A 22,512-nucleotide genomic window follows, 5' to 3' on the forward strand; every position below is an offset into this window, starting at 1 on the left:
ACCTACCCAAACCAAAACCGTGGACAGATGGCAGCATTCGCGCAAAACTGAAAGTGCGATCCACCGCATTTAATCATGGCAAGGTGACTGGGAATATGGCCGAACACAAACAGTGTAGTTTCTACCTCCGTAAGGCAATCAAACAAGCGAAATGTCAGTACAGGGACAAAGTGGAGTCACATTTCAACGGCTCAGACACGAGACGTATGTGGCAGGGTCTACAGACAATATCAAAGTGGATGACAAAGTGAAAACCAGTCATGGTGCAAACACAGACATTGCTCCAGGACACACTAAACACCTTATTCACCCGCTTTGAGGAGTGCCATCAACGCTGCACGCTCCCTAGGACTGTGGGATCTCGTTCTCCGTGGCCGACGTGAGTAAGACATTTAAGCGCGTTAACCCTCGCAAGGCTGCCGGCCCAGACGGCATCCCTAGCTGCGTACTCAGAGAATGCGCAGACCAGCTATCTGGAGTATTTACGGACAAATTCAATCTCTCCCTATCCCAGTCCGCTGTCCCCACTTGCTTCAAGATGTCCACCATTGTTCCTGTACCCAAGAAAGTAAAGGTAACTGAACTAAATGACTATTTTATGTCATCATGAAGTGCTTTGAGGGGCTAGTTAAGGATCATATCACCTCTACCTTACCTGACACGCTAGACCCACTCCAAGTTGCTTACCGCCCCAATAGGTCCACAGACGATGCAATCCATCTGGACAAGAGGAATACCTATGTAAAAATGTTGTTAATTGACTACAGCTCAGCTTTCAACACCATAGTACCCTCCAAGCTCATCATTAAGCTCATGACCCTGGGTCTGAACCCCGACCTGTGCAACTGGGTCCTGGACTGCCTGACAGGCTGTAACCAGGTGGTGAAGGTAGGAAACAACATCTCTCCACTTCGCTGAACCTCAACACAGGGGCCCCACAAGGGTGCATGCTCAGCCCTCTCCAGCACTCCCTGTTCACCGATGACTGCATGGCCACGCATGCCTCCAACTCAATCATCAGGTTTGCAGGCGTCACAACAGTAGTAGACCTGATTACCAATGATGAGACAGCAATAACAATGATGAGACAGCCTACAGGGAGGAGGTGAGATCCCTGACGGAGTGGTGCCAGGAAAATAACCTCTGCCTCAACGTCAACAAAACTAAGGAGAGGCATATCAACCCACTAGATAACGTCTGCCGAGGCATATCAACCCTCTAGATAAAATCTGCCGAGGCATATTAACCCGCTAGATAACGTCTGCCGAGGCATATTAACCCGCTAGATAACGTCTGCCGAGGCATATCAACCCACTAGATAAAGTCTGCCGAGGCATATTAACCCACTAGATAACGTCTGCCGAGGCTTATCAACCCACTAGATAACGTCTGCCGAGGCATATCAACCCACTAGATAACGTCTGCCGAGGCTTATCAACCCTCTAGATAACGTCTGCCGAGGCTTATCAACCCACTAGATAACGTCTGCCGAGGCTTATCAACCCACTAGATAACGTCTGCCGAGGCATATCAACCCACTAGATAACGTCTGCCGAGGCATATCAACCCACTAGATAACGTCTGCCGAGGCTTATCAACCCACTAGATAACGTCTGCCGAGGCTTATCAACCCACTAGATAACGTCTGCCGAGGCTTATCAACCCACTAGATAACGTCTGCCGAGGCATATCAACCCACTAGATAACGTCTGCCGAGGCATATCAACCCACTAGATAACGTCTGCCGAGGCATATCAACCCACTAGATAACGTCTGCCGAGGCATATCAACCAACTAGATAACGTCTGGCGAGGCTTATCAACCCAATAGATAACGTCTGCCGAGGCATATCAACCCACTAGATAACGTCTGCCGAGGCTTATCAACCCACTAGATAACGTCTGCCGAGGCTTATCAACCCACTAGATAACGTCTGCCGAGGCATATCAACCCACTAGATAACGTCTGCCGAGGCATATCAACCCACTAGATAACGTCTGCCGAGGCATATCAACCCACTAGATAACGTCTGCCGAGGCATATCAACCCACTAGATAACGTCTGTCGAGGCTTATCAACCCAATAGATAACGTCTGCCGAGGCATATCAGCCCACTAGATAACGTCTGCCGAGGCTTATCAAACCCACTAGATAACGTCTGCCGAGGCATATCAACCCACTAGATAACGTCTGCCGAGGCATATCAACCCACTAGATAACGTCTGCCGAGGCATATCAACCCACTAGATAACGTCTGCCGAGGCTTATCAACCCACTAGATAACGTCTGCCGAGGCTTATCAACCCACTAGATAACGTCTGCCGAGGCTTATCAACCCACTAGATAACGTCTGCCGAGGCATATCAACCCACTAGATAACGTCTGCCGAGGCTTATCAACCCACTAGATAACGTCTGCCGAGGCATATCAACCCACTAGATAACGTCTGCCGAGGCTTATCAACCCACTAGATAACGTCTGCCGAGGCATATCAACCCACTAGATAACGTCTGCCGAGGCATATCAACCCACTAGATAACGTCTGCCGAGGCTTATCAACCCACTAGATAACGTCTGCCGAGGCTTATCAACCCACTAGATAACGTCTGCCGAGGCATATCAACCCACTAGATAACGTCTGCCGAGGCATATCAACCCACTAGATAACGTCTGCCGAGGCATATCAACCCACTAGATAACGTCTGCCGAGGCTTATCAACCCACTAGATAACGTCTGCCGAGGCATATCAACCCACTAGATAACGTCTGCCGAGGCATATCAACCCACTAGATAACGTCTGCCGAGGCTTATCAACCCACTAGATAACGTCTGCCGAGGCATATCAACCCACTAGATAACGTCTGCCGAGGCATATCAACCCACTAGATAACGTCTGCCGAGGCATATCAACCCACTAGATAACGTCTGCCGAGGCATATCAACCCACTAGATAACGTCTGTCGAGGCTTATCAACCCAATAGATAACGTCTGCCGAGGCTTATCAACCCACTAGATAACGTCTGCCGAGGCTTATCAACCCTCTAGATAACGTCTGCCGAGGCAAATCAACCCACTAGATAACGTCTGCCGAGGCATATCAACCCACTAGATAACGTCTGCCGAGGCATATCAACCCACTAGATAACGTCTGACGAGGCATATCAACCCACTGGATAACGTCTGAAGATGCATATCAACCCACTAGATAACGTCTGTCGAGGCATATCAACCCACTAGATAACGTCTGTCGAGGCTTATCAACCCACTAGATAACGTCTGCCGAGGCATATCAACCCACTAGATAACGTCTGCCGAGGCATATCAACCCACTAGATAACGTCTGTCGAGGCATATCAACCCACTAGATAACGTCTGCCGAGGCATATCAACCCACTAGATAACGTCTGCCGAGGCTTATCAACCCTCTAGATAACGTCTGCCGAGGCTTATCAACCCACTAGATAACGTCTGTCGAGGCATATCAACCCACTAGATAACGTCTGCCGAGGCTTATCAACCCACTAGATAACGTCTGCCGAGGCATATCAACCCACTAGATAACGTCTGACGAGGCTTATCAACCCTCTAGATAACGTCTGCCGAGGCATATCAACCCACTAGATAACGTCTGCCGAGGCTTATCAACCCACTAGATAACGTCTGCCGAGGCATATCAACCCACTAGATAACGTCTGCCGAGGCTTATCAACCCACTAGATAACGTCTGCCGAGGCATATCAACCCACTAGATAACGTCTGACGAGGCATATCAACCCACTAGATAACGTCTGCCGAGGCATATCAACACGCTAGATAACGTCTGACGAGGATTATCAACCCACTAGATAACGTCTGCCGAGGCATATCAACACGCTAGATAACGTCTGACGAGGATTATCAACCTGCAAGGTGCATAAACATGAGCACCGAAGCTTGATAAATAGTGCTCGCGCTATTACAAAAGATTAATTGCTTGAAGAAATATTAGTGGAAATAAATAAATAAATAAACATAAAAACAATAGTCATTTGTTTAGATAGATGTCAAGGACATGTTTGGTATTATTCTACAAAGTCCTAGACAAAACCTTGGCCTGTTTTCATTTCCCTGACAATCAAAGCGTTACAGTATAATCCATTGTGATCAACTTAATTTGTAGATTCGATTAGTAATAGAGTTATAGTCAATCATGAAGTCCAGTTAAAGCTTATTTTGTCAAAGTAGAAACCAAAAAGATGATAATAATAATATAACCAATCAGGTCAAGGGTCAAATTATTTGCCGTATTCCAAAACAAAAGCACACGTGCATGAACAATTGTAAAGGTTGGATTGCATAAAGAAATATTCAGGAAATATGTTCATGACAAGATATAAAAAAGTAATTTGTTGATTGTATCAGACAGTGTATTTGGGTCCTTATACCCGTGCCTTTGCAAATTAATCAATCTCGTCTTCTTTTTATGCTTTGGTTTCAAAGTCACCACACAGTTTCGGGTGAGGATAACAGGGCTGGAGCTTTGGAGCTGAAGTTACTTTTAAATGGGTTTCGATAACAGGGCTGGAGCTTTGGAGCTGAAGTTAGTGTTGAATGGGGTTTGATAACATTAAATAGGGCCCGTAAAACACCAGTCTCAACGTCAAGAGTGAAGAGGCGACTCCGGGATGCTGGCCTTCTAGGCAGAGTTCCTCTGTCCAGTGTTTGTGTTCTTTTGCCCTTCTTAATCTTTTCTATTTTTTGGCCAGTGAGATATTGCTTTTTCTTTGCAACTCTGGCTAGAAGGCCAGCATCCCGGAGTCGCCTCTTCACTGTTGACACAAGCAATTTTCCCAACAATTGTTTGCAGACAGATTATTGCACTTAAAATTCACTGTATCACAATTCCAGTGGGTCAGAAGTTTACATACACTAAGTTGACTGTGCCTTTAAACAGCTTGGAAAATTCAAGGAAATTATGTCATGGCTTTAGAAGCTTCTGATAGGCTAATTGACATAATTTGAGTCAATTGGAGGTGTACCTGTGGATGTATTTCAAGGCCTACCTTCAAACTCACTGCCTCTTTGCTTGACATCATGGGAAAATCAAAAGAAATCAGCCAAGAACTCCCCAAAAAATTGTAGACCTCCACAAGTCTGGTTCATCCTGGGGAGCAATTTCCAAACGCCTGAAGGTACCACGTTCATCTGTACAAACAATAGTACGCAAGTATAAACACCATTGGACCACACAGCCGTGAACGTACTTTGGTGCGAAAAGTGCAAATCATTCCCAGAACAACAGCAAAGGACCTTGTGAAGATGCTGGAAGAAACACGTACAAAAGTATCTATATCCACAGTAAACCGAGTCCTATATCGACATAACCTGAAAGGCCGCTCAGCAAGGAAGAAGCCACTGCTCCAAACCCGCCATTTAAAAGCCAGCCTACGGTTTGCAACTGCACATGGGGACAAAGATCGTACTTTTTGGTGAAATGTCCTCTGGTCTGATGAAACAAAAATAGAACTGTTTGGCCATAATGACCATCGTTATGTTTGGAGGAAAAAAGTGGAGGCCTGCAAGCTGAAGAACACCATCCCAACCATGAAGCACGGGGGTGGCAGCATCATGTTGTGGGTGTGCTTTGCTGCAGGAGGGACTGGTGCACTTCACAAAATAGATGGCATCATGAGATAGGAAAATGATGTGGATATATTGAAGCAACATCTCAAGACATTAGTCAGGAAGTTAAAGCTTGGTCGCAAATGGGTCTTCCAAATGGACAATGACCCCAAGCATACTTCCAAAGTTGTGGCAAAATGGCTGAAGGACAACAAAGTCAAGGTATTGGAGTGGCCATCACAAAGCCCTGACCTCAAACTCATAGAACATTTGTGGGCAGAATTGAAAAAGCGTTTGCGTGCAAGGAGGCCTATAAACCTGACTCAGTTACACCAGCTCTGTCAGGAGGAATGGGCCAAAATTCACCCAACTTATTGTGGGAAGCTTGTGGAAGGCTACCCGAAACGTTTGACCCAAGTTAAACAATTTAAAGGCAATGCTACCAAATACCAATTGAGTGTATGTAAACTTCTGACCCACTGGGAATGTGATGAAAGATATAAAAGCTGAAATAAATCATTCTCTCTACGATTATTCTGACATTTCACATTCTTTAAAATAAAGTGGTGATCCTAACTGACCTAAGACTGGATTTTTTTACTAGGATTAAATGTCAGGAATTGTGAAAAACTGACTTGAAATGTATTTGGCGAAGGTATATGTAAACTTTGGACTTAAACTGTATATACCATTTGAGTCCAAGCCCTGGTGCCACAGCTTCAGTGATGACCTAGTCTCTTTGTACTGGGCAAAAACTGGTTCAATCAATCAATCAATCAATCAATCAATCAATGTTATTTCATGATTTTATGAAGCAAAAATTCAGTGTGGTGAAGTTGCATCAACGTGGAAAACTGATTGCAAAAAAGTCATCAATGTGAAGGGAATTCAGTCATTTTTTTACACCCAACTTTTAACCTAAATCCAATGGCACGGTGAAATGTTTTGTTGATTTCACGCTGAAATCATGTAGGTTGACAACTCATCCAAATTGAAATCAAAACTGGGTGTTGATCTGATGCCTGTACCCAGTGGGTGCTAACCTAATACGATGACAGACACACTGGTTCTAGTCAGTCAGTTATAGTCTATAAGTTTAACATGGTTAGCTTGCATATCACTAACAAATCTCTCCCTCCCTCTCTTCCTCCCTCCCTCCCTCCCCTCTTTTTCACTCTCTCTCGCTCCTCTCCCTCTCCCTCCCTCCCTCCCTCCCTCCCTCCCTCCCTCCCTCCCTCCCCTCTTTCTCTCTCTCTCCTCTCCTTCCCTCTCTCCCTCTCTCCCTCTCCCTCCCCACCTCTCTCTCCCTCTCCCTCTCTACCTTCCTCTCTACCTTCCTCTCTCTCCCTCCCTTCAGAACCCTCTCCATTTCCAGATGCCGATGCAGAACCCGGCCCTGCCCCAGGTGGAGCTGCTCTACTCCCTGCTGGTGATCAACAGCTGGTATGACGTCAGCCTCCTGCTCTGTCAGGAGTGGAACATTTCTAGCTTCCTGGTTCGTCTCCGTAACAACACCAAGTTCCACCTGGGTTCTGTGGTCAACATCACCACCTCCAGCACCTCGCTCAACTCTCACCCCAACAGCTCCGTCTCCAAGGCCGACTTCCAGACCTCTCTACGGGGATACCTGGAGTCCATCAAGGAGTCGACGTCTACGGTCGTGACATTCGGCTGCGACATCCGGGACATCAAGAGGATCTTTAACGTGGTGACCAAGCTGGGCCTGATGCTGCCAGAGTACCACTGGGTGTTGGGGGACACGCAGGACGTGGAGGAGCTGAGGACCGAGGGGCTGCCGGCGGGACTGCTGGCCCATGGCAGGATGGGGACTCCCTCCCTGGATCATTACGTCCAGGATGGGCTGGAGCTAGTGGCCCGGGTGGTGGGGTCAGCTGCGTACCGCTCCCCTGAGCTAGCCCTCATCCCCTCCATCACCAACTGCATGGATACACAGAGCAGCCAGAACAGGAACATGACCTCAGGGAAATATCTGTCCAGGTACAGTATTGATGCTGATTCACTACTCATATAAGCATCATTAAAGATGTTTGTGGTGATTTAGTCCAAGTGCATGATTCAGAATAGGTCTGTATGATTCAGTTCAATAGGTCTGTATGATTCAGTTCAATAGGTCTATATGATTCAGTACAATAGGTCTACATAATTGAGTTAAATAGGTCTGCATCATTCAGTACAATAGGTCTATATGATTTAGTACGGTCTATATGATTCAGTCCAACACTCTAACCACTAGGCTACCTGACGCCTCTACACTCTAACCACTAGTCTACCTGCCACCTCCACACTCTAACCACTAGGCTACCTGCCACGTTTACACTCTAACCACTAGACTACCTGCCACCTCTACACTCTAACCACTAGGCTACTTGCCGCCCCTCCACTCTAACCACTAGGCTACCTGCCACCTCTACACTCTAACCACTAGGCTACCTGCCACCTCTACACTCTAACCACTAGACTACCTGCCGCCTCTACACTCTAACCACTAGGTTACCTGCCACCTCTACACTCTAACCACTAGGCTACCTGCCGCCACTACACTCTAACCACTAGGCTACCTGCCGTCTCTACACTCTAACCACTAGGCTACCTGCCGCCTCTACACTCTAAGCACTAGGCTACCTGCCACCTCTACACTCTAACCACTAGGCTACCTGCCACCTCTACACTCTAACCACTAGACTACCTGCCACCTCTACACTCTAACCACTAGTCTACCTGCCACCTCTACACTCTAACCACTAGGCTACCTGCCACCTCTACACGCTAACCACTAGTCTACCTGCCACCTCTACACTCTAACCACTAGGCTACCTGCCACCTCTACACTCTAACCACTAGACTACCTGCCACCTCTACACTCTAACCACTAGACTACCTGCCACCTCTACACTCTAACCACTAGACTACCTGCCACCTCTACACTCTAACCGCTAGACTACCTGCCACCTCTACACTCTAACCACTAGACTACCTGCCACCTCTACACTCTAACCACTATACTACCTGCCGCCCCTCCACTCTAACCACTAGACTACCTGCCACCTCTACACCCTAACCACTAGACTACCTGCCACCTCTACACTCTAACCACTAGACTACCTGCCACCTCTACACTCTAACCACTAGACTACCTGCCACCTCTACACTCTAACCACTAGGCTACCTGCCACCTCTACACTCTAACCACTAGACTACCTGCCAACTCTACACTCTAACCACTAGACTACCTGTCACCTCTACACTCTAACCACTAGGCTACCTGCCACCTCTACACTCTAACCACTAGACTACCTGCCACCTCTACACCCTAACCACTAGACTACCTGCCACCTCTACACTCTAACCACTAGACTACCTGCCACCTCTACACTCTAACCACTAGACTACCTGCCACCTCTACACTCTAACCACTAGACTACCTGCCACCTCTACACTCTAACCACTAGACTACCTGCCACCTCTACACTCTAACCACTAGACTACCTGCCACCTCTACACTCTAACCACTATGTATGGAGTATTATGATGGTATGGAGTATTATGATGGTATGGAGTATTATGAAGTAGTATGATGGTATGGAGTATTATGAAGTAGTATGATGGTATGGAGTATTATGATGGTATGGAGTATTATGAAGTAGTATGATGGTATGGAGTATTATGCCGGTATGTAGTATTATGGAGTATTATAATGGCATGAAGTATTATTAAGTATTATGCCGGTATGTAGTATTATGGAGTATTATAATGGCAGGGGGTATTATACCATAGGGTTATGATGGAATGATGGTATGATGGTATGGTGTATTATTGATTATTATGATAGTATGATGGTATGGAATATTATGGATTATTATGATAGTATGATGGTATGGAATATTAGGATGGTATAGAGTATTATGATGTTATAGAGTATTATGATGTATAGAGTATTATGATGTCATAGAGTATTATGATGTATAGAGTATTATGATGTATAGAGTATTATGATGTATAGAGTATTATGATGGTATAGAGTATTATGATGTTATAGAGTATTATGATGTTATAGAGTAGTATGATGGTATAGAGTATTATGATGGTATAGAGTATTATGATGTTATAGAGTATTATGATGTATAGAGTAGTATGATGGTATAGAGTATTATGGTGGTATAGAGTATTATGATGGTATAGAGTATTATGATGTATAGAATATTATGATGGTATAGAGTATTATAATGTTATATAGTATTATGCTGTATAGAGTATTATGATGTATAGAATATTATGATGTATAGAGTATTATGATGGTATAGAGTATTATAATGGTATAGAGTATTATGATGTATAGAGTAGTATGATGGTATAGAGTATTATAATGTTATAGAATATTATGATGGTATGGAGTATTATGGAGTATTATGATGTTATAGAGTATTATGATGTTATAGAGTATTATGGTGGTATAGAGTATTATGATGTATAGAGTATTATGATGTATAGAGTAGTATGATGGTATAGAGTATTATGATGGTATAGAATATTATGATGTATAGAGTAGTATGATGGTATAGAGTATTATGATGTATAGAGTATTATGGAGTATTATGATGTTATATAGTATTATGTAGGATGGTATAGAGTATTATAATGTTATAGAGTATTATGATGTTATATAGTATTATAGTACTAAACCCAGAATAGATATTGAAGTTATAACTCTGGTATGGTGACAACACTAGACGTACTGTATCATTTTTCATGACATATGTCTCTTTTAAAATGCCACAACAACATCAACAACAAACATTCTGCCAGCAGACAATCTGATGTGACATTGAACAGAGCTCAGTAGAATGTGATTCAGGGAAGGCAGGTGACTGAGATAAGCGAGCCCTGCGTGACAGTTTTAGACAGTGGAAAGTGTCTTGACATTCTGCTGCCGTAGAAACACGGTTCAGTGGTTCCACTGTCTATTCAGAGCATGTCAGTGACCTGAGGAGAGTCATGCTCTACGGTTTAGACCCCTCTGTCCTGCTGGATCCCTCTGTGTCCCAAATAGCTCCCTATTCCCTTCATAGTGCACTACTTTTGACCAGGTCACATAGGGTAGTGCACTATATAATTAGTGCACTGTAAAGATAGAGAGAGCCATTTGGGACATATACACTCTTATGCCTGCAGACTCCTCCTCCTCCTCTTCCTCCTCATCCTCCTCCTTACCTGCCACCTCTGTTCTGCTCTCTGCAGTGTTTCTTAACATTCTGCTATCTGCAGTGTTTCTCAACATTCTGCTATCTGCAGTGTTTCTTAACATTCTGCTATCTGCAGTGTTCCTTAACATTCTGCTATCTACAGTGTTTCTTAACATTATGCTATCTGCAGTGTTTCTTAACATTCTGCTATCTGCAGTGTTTCTTAACATTCTGCTATCTACAGTGTTTCTTCACATTCTGCTCTCTGCAGTGTTTCTTAACATTCTGCTATCTACAGTGTTTCTTCACATTCTGCTATCTGCAGTGTTTCTTAACATTATGCTATCTGCAGTGTTTCTTAACATTCTGCTATCTGCAGTGTTTCTTAACATTCTGCTATCTGCAGTGTTCCTTAACATTCTGCTATCTGCAGTGTTTCTTAACATTCTGCTATCTGCAGTGTTTCTTAACATTCTGCTATCTACAGTGTTTCTTCACATTCTGCTATCTGCAGTGTTTCTTAACATTATGCTATCTGCAGTGTTTCTTAACATTCTGCTATCTGCAGTGTTTCTTAACATTCTGCTATCTGCAGTGTTTCTTAACATTCTGCTATATGCAGTGTTTCTTAACATTCTGCTATCTGCAGTGTTTCTTAACATTCTTCTATCTGCAGTGTTTCTTAACATTCTGCTATCTGCAGTGTTTCTTAATATTCTGCTCTCTGCAGTGTTTCTTAATATTCTGCTATCTGCAGTGTTTCTTAACATTCTGCTATCTACAGTGTTTCTTAACATTCTGCTATCTGCAGTGTTTCTTAACATTATGCTATCTGCAGTGTTTCTTAACATTCTGCTATCTGCAGTGTTTCTTAACATTCTGCTCTCTGCAGTGTTTCTTAACATTCTGCTATATGCAGTGTTTCTTAACATTCTGCTCTCTGCAGTGTTTCTTAACATTCTGCTCTCTGCAGTGTTTCTTAACATTCTGCTCTCTGCAGTGTTTCTTAACATTCTGCTCTCTGCAGTGTTTCTTAACATTCTGATATCTGCAGTGTTTCTTAACATTCTGCTCTCTGCAGTGTTTCTTAACATTCTGCTCTCTGCAGTGTTTCTTAACATTCTGATATCTGCAGTGTTTCTTAACATTCTGCTCTCTGCAGTGTTTCTTAACATTCTGCTATCTGCAGTGTTTCTAAACATTCTGCTTTCTGCAGTGTTTCTTAACATTCTGCTCTCTGCAGTGTTTCTTAACATTCTGCTATCTGCAGTGTTTCTTAACATTCTGCTATCTACAGTGTTTCTTAACATTCTGCTATCTACAGTGTTTCTTAACATTCTGCTCTCTGCAGTGTTTCTTAACATTCTGCTATCTGCAGTGTTTCTAAACGTTCTGCTCTCTGCAGTGTTTCTTAACATTCTGCTATCTGCAGTGTTTCTTAACATTCTGCTATCTGCAGTGTTTCTTAACATTCTGCTATCTACAGTGTTTCTTAACATTCTGCTATCTGCAGTGTTTCTTAACATTCTGCTATCTGCAGTGTTTCTTAACATTCTGCTATCTGCAGTGTTTCTTAACATTCTGCTCTCTGCAGTGTTTCTTAACATTCTGCTCTCTGCAGTGTTTCTTAACATTCTGATATCTGCAGTGTTTCTTAACATTCTGCTCTCTGCAGTGTTTCTTAACATTCTGCTATCTGCAGTGTTTCTAAACATTCTGCTCTCTGCAGTGTTTCTTAACATTCTGCTCTCTGCAGTGTTTCTTAACATTCTGCTATCTGCTTAACATTCTGCTATCTACAGTGTTTCTTCACATTCTGCTCTCTGCAGTGTTTCTTAACATTCTGCTATCTACAGTGTTTCTTAACATTCTGCTCTCTGCAGTGTTTCTTAACATTCTGCTATCTACAGTGTTTCTTAACATTCTGCTCTCTGCAGTGTTTCTTAACATTCTGCTCTCTGCAGTGTTTCTTAACATTCTGCTATCTGCAGTGTTTCTTAACATTCTGCTATCTACAGTGTTTCTTAACATTCTGCTATCTGCAGTGTTTCTTAACATTATGCTATCTACAGTGTTTCTTAACATTCTGCTATCTGCAGTGTTTCTTAACATTCTGCTCTCTGCAGTGTTTCTTAACATTCTGCTATCTGCAGTGTTTCTTAACATTCTGCTATCTGCAGTGTTTCTTAACATTCTGCTATCTGCAGTGTTTCTTAACATTCTGCTCTCTGCAGTGTTTCTTAACATTCTGCTATATGCAGTGTTTCTTAACATTCTGCTATCTGCAGTGTTTCTTAACATTCTGCTCACTGCAGTGTTTCTTAACATTCTGCTCTCTGCAGTGTTTCTTAACATTCTGCTCTCTGCAGTGTTTCTTAACATTCTGCTCTCTGCAGTGTTTCTTAACATTCTGCTATCTGCAGTGTTTCTTAACATTCTGTGATCTGCAGTGTTTCTTAACATTCTGCTATCTGCAGTGTTTCTTAATATTCTGCCATCTCCAGTGTTTCTTAACATTCTGCTATCTGCAGTGTTTCTTAACATTCTGCTATCTGCAGTGTTTCTTAACATTCTGCTATCTGCAGTGTTTCTTAACATTATGCTATCTGCAGTGTTTCTTAACATTCTGCTCTCTGCAGTGTTTCTTAACATTCTGCTCTCTGCAGTGTTTCTTAACATTCTGATATCTGCAGTGTTTCTTAACATTCTGCTCTCTGCAGTGTTTCTTAACATTCTGCTATCTGCAGTGTTTCTAAACATTCTGCTCTCTGCAGTGTTTCTTAACATTCTGCTCTCTGCAGTGTTTCTTAACATTCTGCTATCTGCTTAACATTCTGCTATCTACAGTGTTTCTTCACATTCTGCTCTCTGCAGTGTTTCTTAACATTCTGCTATCTACAGTGTTTCTTAACATTCTGCTCTCTGCAGTGTTTCTTAACATTCTGCTATCTACAGTGTTTCTTAACATTCTGCTCTCTGCAGTGTTTCTTAACATTCTGCTCTCTGCAGTGTTTCTTAACATTCTGCTATCTGCAGTGTTTCTTAACATTCTGCTATCTACAGTGTTTCTTAACATTCTGCTATCTGCAGTGTTTCTTAACATTATGCTATCTACAGTGTTTCTTAACATTCTGCTATCTGCAGTGTTTCTTAACATTCTGCTCTCTGCAGTGTTTCTTAACATTCTGCTATCTGCAGTGTTTCTTAACATTCTGCTATCTGCAGTGTTTCTTAACATTCTGCTATCTGCAGTGTTTCTTAACATTCTGCTCTCTGCAGTGTTTCTTAACATTCTGCTATATGCAGTGTTTCTTAACATTCTGCTATCTGCAGTGTTTCTTAACATTCTGCTCACTGCAGTGTTTCTTAACATTCTGCTCTCTGCAGTGTTTCTTAACATTCTGCTCTCTGCAGTGTTTCTTAACATTCTGCTCTCTGCAGTGTTTCTTAACATTCTGCTATCTGCAGTGTTTCTTAACATTCTGTGATCTGCAGTGTTTCTTAACATTCTGCTATCTGCAGTGTTTCTTAATATTCTGCCATCTCCAGTGTTTCTTAACATTCTGCTATCTGCAGTGTTTCTTAACATTCTGCTATCTGCAGTGTTTCTTAACATTCTGCTCTCTGCAGTGTTTCTTAACATTCTGCTCTCTGCAGTGTTTCTTAACATTCTGCTATCTACAGTGTTTCTTAACATTCTGCTATCTGCAGTGTTTCTTAACATTCTGCTCTCTGCAGTGTTTCTTAACATTCTGCTATCTGCAGTGTTTCTTAACATTCTGCTATCTGCAGTGTTTCTTAACATTCTGCTATCTGCAGTGTTTCTTAACATTCTGCTATCTGCAGTGTTTCTTAACATTCTGCTATCTGCAGTGTTTCTTAACATTGTGTGTGTGTGTTTCATAACACACACACACACACACACACACACACACACACACACACACACACACACACACACACACACACACACACACACACACACACACACACACACACACACCATCTGGTCACTTCAACAGCGCAGTTTGCCATAAAAGTAAAATAAAAGCACAGTTTGCAGGAGAACAATGAAATAGGAACCGTTTATCCTTAAGGAAAGGTCTTCCAGCTCACACACAGCTGGCTGTAGCGCCTGCTGTCTGTATCATCAGCGTGCTAGATCCCCTTATTATCTCAGATCTGGAGCACGTTTGACCGCCTGCTGGTTCTGTTTGACCAGATCCAACCCTGTCCTTGCCCATCCTGGCATGGGCTCAGGCCTTGTCAAACTGTCAAATGGGCACCGAACGAACCTGTCTTGTCCCGTGTTAGAGCTCATCACAGTAGCTAGGCTTATCTTTACACCTATCTTTAAACCTGACACTAACCCTAACCTGACATTAACCTAACCTGACATTAACCTAACCTGACATTAACCCTAACCTGACATTACTCTAACCTGACATTAACCCTAACCTGACACTAACCCTAACCTGGCATTACTCTAACCTGACATTACCCTAACCTGACATTAACCTAACCTGACATTGCTCTAACCTGACATTAACCTAACCTGACATTGCTCTAACCTGACATTAACCTTAACCTGACATTACTCTAACCTGACATGAACCCTAACCTGACATTACTCTAACCTGACATTAACCTTAACCTGACATTACTCTAACCTGACATGAACCCTAATCTGACATGAACCTTAACCTGACATTAACCTTAACCTGACATTACTCTAACCTGACATTACTCTAACCTGACATTAACCTAACCTGACATTAACCCTAACCTGACATTACTCTAACCTGACATTACTCTAACCTGACATTAACCCGAACCTGACATTACTCTAACCTGACATTACCCTAATCTGACATTACTCTAACCTGACACTTACATCAGAATAATCTGAGTGGTTTTATGTGCTGGACTATCCCTAACCTGCCCCCCCCCCCTGCAGGTTTCTGTCCAACACATCATTTGACGGTCTGAGTGGTTTCATCTCGTCCCAGGAGGAGACTGTGATCTCCTCAGAGAGCCATCACTTCATCTGGTCCCTGCAACACGACCCCATAGGGAACCCAATGTGGACCAGGCTGGGCCGATGGAAGCATGACAGGGTGCTCATGGACTACACTGCCTGGACCAACAAACAGGTGACCAACATGTCTGTGTCATCATAACGTTGTAGCCTGAGTACCAGTGTTTGTGCTATCATTCCACTTCTTGCAATGTCTTTACTTATGCCAAACATGTTGATAATGCTAATGCTACTACTATATTGTCTTCCTCCACCTCCCTCATTCTTTCTCTCTCTCACACCCTCCTCCCTGTCTCCTTCCTTCCTTCCTTCCTTCTCTCTCTCTATCTCTCTCTCTCTCGCCCACCCTCCCTGTCTCCTTCCTTCCTTCTCTCTCTCTCCCTCTCTGTCACCTTCTCTCTCTCACACCCTCCCTGTCTCCTTCCTTCTCTCTCTCTCTCTCTCTCTCTCTCTCTCTCTCTCTCACACCCTCCCTGTCTCCTTCCTTCTCTCTCTCTCTCTCTCTCACACACCCCCCCCTGTCTCCTTCCTTCTCTCTCGCTCTCTCTCTCTCTCTATCACACCCTCCCTGTCTCCTTTTCTCTCTCTCTCTCTCTCTCCCTCTCTCCCACCCTCCCTGTCTCCTTCCTTCCTTTTCTCTCTCTCACACCCTCCCTGTCTCCTTCCTTCCTTTTCTCTCTCTCTGACACCCTCTCTCTCTCTCTCTCCCCCTCCGTCTCTCTCTCTCTCTCTCTCTGTCTCTCTGTCTCTCTCCCTTATGGACTGTGCTGCCTGGTCTAACAATCAGATATCCCACCAGAGAGGGGACTGGCGGCACCCGTCGCGGCTCCACCTGCGGGTGGTGACGTTAGTGGAGCACCCCTTCGTCTTCACCCGGGAGGTGGATGAGGACGGTCTCTGTCCCGCTGGTCAGCTCTGCCTGAACCCCCTCACCAACAACACAGCCCTGCTCCAGTCCCTCTTCCTCCAGATGCGGGGGCCTAACGACAGCATTCCCATGGAGTATAAGAAGTGTTGCTACGGCTACTGCGTCGATCTACTGGAGAAACTAGCGGAGGACATGGGGTTCGACTTCGACCTGTATATTGTAGGCGACGGCAAGTACGGTGGGTTTAAGAACGGACGCTGGACGGGGCTGGTGGGGGATCTTCTCAGCGGAGCGGCCCACTTGGCGGTCACATCCTTCAGTATAAACTCGGCCCGGAGCAGGGTTATAGACTTCACCTCCCCGTTCTTCTCCACCTCTCTGGGCATCTTGGTACGGACCCGGGACACGGCCGCGCCCATCGGGGCCTTCATGTGGCCCCTGCACTGGTCCATGTGGCTGGGGATATTCGTCTCGCTACACGTTACTGCCGTATTCCTGACCATCTACGAGTGGAACAGCCCGTTTGGGATGACGCCGCGAGGCAGGAACAGAGATAAGGTGTTCTCCTTCTCCTCGGCTCTGAACGTCTGCTATGCCATCCTGTTCGGCCGTACAGCTGCCATTAAACCTCCGAAGTGCTGGACGGGGCGGTTCCTCATGAATCTCTGGGCTATCTTCTGCCTGTTCTGTCTGTCCACCTACACAGCCAATCTGGCCGCCGTCATGGTGGGGGAGAAAACCTTCGAGCAACTCTCAGGAATACACGATCCTAAGGTAAGGACTACTCAGCTGAATTAACACCTATAAAATATGGGATAAAAATGAATGGTATGTAGATGAGTACTACATGCATAAATAGTTCCTCATTTGTGATTTTGTGACTGATTGGTGAGTATGGAAAGATGCTTTCATAGGGTCTTGTGGAGCTGAGGGGAGACCAGTACAGCTAATACAGGACTAGTACAGCTAATACAGGACTGAGGGGAGACCAGTACAGCTAATACAGGACTGAGGGGAGACTAGTACAGCTAATACAGGACTGAGGGGAGACTAGTACAGCTAATACAGGACTGAGGGGAGACTAGTACAGCTAATACAGGACCAGTACAGCTAATACAGGACTGAGGGGAGACTAGTACAGCTAATACAGGACTGAGGGGAGACTAGTACAACTAATACAGGACTGAGGGGAGACCAGTACAGCTAATACAGGACTGAGGGGAGACTAGTACAGCTAATACAGGACTGAGGGGAGACTAGTACAGCTAATACAGGGCTGAGGGGAGACTAGTACAGCTAATACAGGGCTGAGGGGAGACTAGTACAGCTAATACAGGACTGAGGGGAGACTAGTACAGCTAATACAGGACCAGTACAGCTAATACAGGACTGAGGGGAGACTAGTACAGCTAATACAGGACTGAGGGGAGACTAGTACAACTAATACAGGACTGAGGGGAGACTAGTACAGCTAATACAGGACTGAGGGGAGACTAGTACAGCTAATACAGGACTGAGGGGAGACCAGTACAGCTAATACAGGACTGAGGGGAGACCAGTACAGCTAATACAGGACTGAGGGGAGACTAGTACAGCTAATACAGGGCTGAGGGGAGACTAGTACAGCTAATACAGGGCTGAGGGGAGACTAGTACAGCTAATACAGGACTGAGGGGAGACTAGTACAGCTAATACAGGACCAGTACAGCTAATACAGGACTGAGGGGAGACTAGTACAGCTAATACAGGACTGAGGGGAGACTAGTACAGCTAATACAGGGCTGAGGGGAGACTAGTACAGCTAATACAGGACTGAGGGGAGACTAGTACAGCTAATACAGGACCAGTACAGCTAATACAGGACTGAGGGGAGACCAGTACAGCTAATACAGGACTGAGGGGAGACTAGTACAGCTAATACAGGACTGAGGAGAGACCAGTACAGCTAATACAGGACTAGTACAGCTAATACAGGACTGAGGGGAGACCAGTACAGCTAATACAGGACTGAGGGGAGACTAGTACAGCTAATACAGGACTGAGGGGAGACTAGTACAGCTAATACAGGACTGAGGGGAGACTAGTACAGCTAATACAGGACTGAGGGGAGACCAGTACAGCTAATACAGGACTGAGGGGAGACTAGTACAGCTAATACAGGACTGAGGGGAGACTAGTACAGCTAATACAGGACTGAGGGGAGACTAGTACAGCTAATACAGGACTGAGGGGAGACTAGTACAGCTAATACAGGACTGAGGGGAGACCAGTACAGCTAATACAGGACTGAGGGGAGACTAGTACAGCTAATACAGGACTGAGGGGAGACTAGTACAGCTAATACAGGACTGAGGGGAGACCAGTACAGCTAATACAGGACTGAGGGGAGACTAGTACAGCTAATACAGGGCTGAGGGGAGACTAGTACAGCTAATACAGGACTGAGGGGAGACTAGTACAGCTAATACAGGGCTGAGGGGAGACCAGTACAGCTAATACAGGACTGAGGGGAGACTAGTACAGCTAGTACAGGACTGAGGGGAGACTAGTACAGCTAATACAGGGCTGAGGGGAGACTAGTACAGCTAATACAGGACTAGTACAGCTAATACAGGGCTGAGGGGAGACTAGTACAGCTAATACAGGACCAGTACAGCTAATACAGGACTGAGGGGAGACTAGTACAGCTAATACAGGACTGAGGGGAGACTAGTACAGCTAATACAGGACTAGTACAGCTAATACAGGGCTGAGGGGAGACTAGTACAGCTAATACAGGACTGAGGGGAGACTAGTACAGCTAATACAGGGCTGAGGGGAGACTAGTACAGCTAATACAGGACTGAGGGGAGACTAGTACAGCTAATACAGGACTAGTACAGCTAATACAGGGCTGAGGGGAGACTAGTACAGCTAATACAGGACTGAGGGGAGACTAGTACAGCTAATACAGGGCTGAGGGGAGACTAGTACAGCTAATACAGGACTGAGGGGAGACTAGTACAGCTAATACAGGACTGAGGGGAGACTAGTACAGCTAATACAGGACTAGTACAGCTAATACAGGGCTGAGGGGAGACCAGTACAGCTAATACAGGGCTGAGGGGAGACTAGTACAGCTAATACAGGACTGAGGGGAGACTAGTACAGCTAATACAGGACTAGTACAGCTAATACAGGACTGAGGGGAGACTAGTACAGCTAATACAGGACTGAGGGGAGACCAGTACAGCTAATATAGGGCTGAGGGGAGACCAGTACAGCTAATACAGGGCTGAGGGGAGACTAGTACAGCTAATACAGGACTAGTACAGCTAATACAGGGCTGAGGGGAGACTAGTACAGCTAATACAGGACTAGTACAGCTCATACAGGGCTGAGGGGAGACTAGTACAGCTAATACAGGGCTGAGGGGAGACTAGTACAGCTAATACAGGACTGAGGGGAGACTAGTACAGCTAATACAGGACTAGTACAGCTAATACAGGGCTGAGGGGAGACTAGTACAGCTAATACAGGACTGAGGGGAGACTAGTACAGCTAATACAGGGCTGAGGGGAGACTAGTACAGCTAATACAGGTCTAGTACAGCTAATACAGGACTGAGGGGAGACTAGTACAGCTAATACAGGACTGAGGGGAGACTAGTACAGCTAATACAGGACTAGTACAGCTAATACAGGGCTGAGGGGAGACCAGTACAGCTAATACAGGGCTGAGGGGAGACTAGTACAGCTAATACAGGACTGAGGGGAGACTAGTACAGCTAATACAGGACTAGTACAGCTAATACAGGACTGAGGGGAGACTAGTACAGCTAATACAGGACTGAGGGGAGACCAGTACAGCTAATATAGGGCTGAGGGGAGACCAGTACAGCTAATACAGGGCTGAGGGGAGACTAGTACAGCTAATACAGGACTAGTACAGCTAATACAGGGCTGAGGGGAGACTAGTACAGCTAATACAGGGCTGAGGGGAGACTAGTACAGCTAATACAGGACTAGTACAGCTAATACAGGGCTGAGGGGAGACTAGTACAGCTAATACAGGGCTGAGGGGAGACTAGTACAGCTAATACAGGACTGAGGGGAGACTAATACAGCTAATACAGGACTGAGGGGAGACTAGTACAGCTAATACAGGACCAGTACAGCTAATACAGGACTGAGGGGAGACTAGTACAGCTAATACAGGACTGAGGGGAGACTAGTACAGCTAATACAGGACTGAGGGGAGACCAGTACAGCTAATACAGGACTGAGGGGAGACCAGTACAGCTAATACAGGACTGAGGGGAGACTAGTACAGCTAATACAGGGCTGAGGGGAGACTAGTACAGCTAATACAGGACTGAGGGGAGACTAGTACAGCTAATACAGGACTGAGGGGAGACTAGTACAGCTAATACAGGGCTGAGGGGAGACTAGTACAGCTAATACAGGACTAGTACAGCTAATACAGGACTGAGGGGAGACTAGTACAGCTAATACAGGACTGAGGGGAGACTAGTACAGCTAATACAGGACTGAGGGGAGACTAGTACAGCTAATACAGGACTAGTACAGCTAATACAGGGCTGAGGGGAGACTAGTACAGCTAATACAGGGCTGAGGGGAGACTAGTACAGCTAATACAGGACTGAGGGGAGACCAGTACAGCTAATACAGGGCTGAGGGGAGACTAGTACAGCTAATACAGGACTGAGGGGAGACCAGTACAGCTAATACAGGACTGAGGGGAGACTAGTACAGCTAATACAGGGCTGAGGGGAGACTAGTACAGCTAATACAGGACTAGTACAGCTAATACAGGACTGAGGGGAGACTAGTACAGCTAATACAGGACTAGTAAAGGCCCAGTGCACTACTTTAGTGAAAAAATACAATTTTCAACAACAACAATAAATAATTGTATTAATATTTTCGAGAATGTACCAGTATGAGAGGTGCTGCAGCTCTCTCAGCACCCGTTCTTCCCAAGGCTATGGTAACATGTACCAGGGTGAAAGTGGGTTTGAGTCCGACCTCCTGCTATTCTAGCACACCCCCTCCTCTGATATGTCCCGTCAGTCTTTCACCGTCCTGTCTAAACAATATTAAAGCAGTGGGACAACCCAACACCCTTCTTAAAAAATAAAAATATATAATCACAGTTTAGTTTGAAGTGCACTAGTACAGTGAAGCCTTTTTCTAGCTTTTTCCCAACAACACAGTAATCAATATCAGTAGTAATATAAAACAAAAAGGTCAGATAGGAAAACACCACTAATAAGAAATAAAAAGAACACCAGACAGTAAGTTTAGATTTAGGTTTGGGAGAGCTCTGTAACTGTTCCAGGAGGTAGGAGAGCTCTGTAACAGTTCCAGGAGGAAGGAGAGCTCTGTAACCGTTCCAGGAGGTAGGAGAGCTCTGTAACTGTTCCAGGAGGTAATATATACCACACTAACAGTTCCAGGAGGTAGGAGAGCTCTGTAACAGTTCCAGGAGGTAGGAGAGCTCTGTAACTGTTCCAGGAGGTAGGAGAGCTCTGTAACCGTTCCAGGAGGTAGGAGAGCTCTGTAACTGTTCCAGGAGGTACCAGAGCTCTGTAACCGTTCCAGGAGATAGCAGAGCTCTGTAACCCTTCCAGGAGGTAGGAGAGCTCTGTAACCGTTCCAGGAGGTAGGAGAGCTCTGTAACTGTTCCAGGAGGTAGCAGAGCTCTGTAACCTTTCCAGGAGGTAGGAGAGCTCTGTAACCGTTCCAGGAGGTAGGAGAGCTCTGTAACTGTTCCAGGAGGTAGCAGAGCTCTGTAACCTTT

At 45.1% G+C, this 22,512-nt stretch overlaps 1 protein-coding gene across 1 annotated transcript in view; it reads left to right on the forward strand.

Annotated features, from left to right (window-relative positions):
- Window positions 1–22,512, forward strand: part of grin3a (glutamate receptor, ionotropic, N-methyl-D-aspartate 3A) — a 79,182-nt gene that overhangs the window by 22,743 nt on the left and 33,927 nt on the right. The window contains exons 2-4 of the mRNA XM_055898158.1: window positions 6,961–7,601; window positions 15,762–15,957; window positions 16,630–17,484. Coding sequence (XP_055754133.1) covers window positions 6,961–7,601; window positions 15,762–15,957; window positions 16,630–17,484 — 1,692 coding nt within the window. The remainder of the gene's footprint in view (window positions 1–6,960; window positions 7,602–15,761; window positions 15,958–16,629; window positions 17,485–22,512) is intronic.

This window comes from Salvelinus fontinalis, chromosome 2 (genome assembly GCF_029448725.1).
Source record: "Salvelinus fontinalis isolate EN_2023a chromosome 2, ASM2944872v1, whole genome shotgun sequence".
In the NCBI taxonomy this organism is placed as follows: Eukaryota; Metazoa; Chordata; class Actinopteri; order Salmoniformes; family Salmonidae; genus Salvelinus; species Salvelinus fontinalis.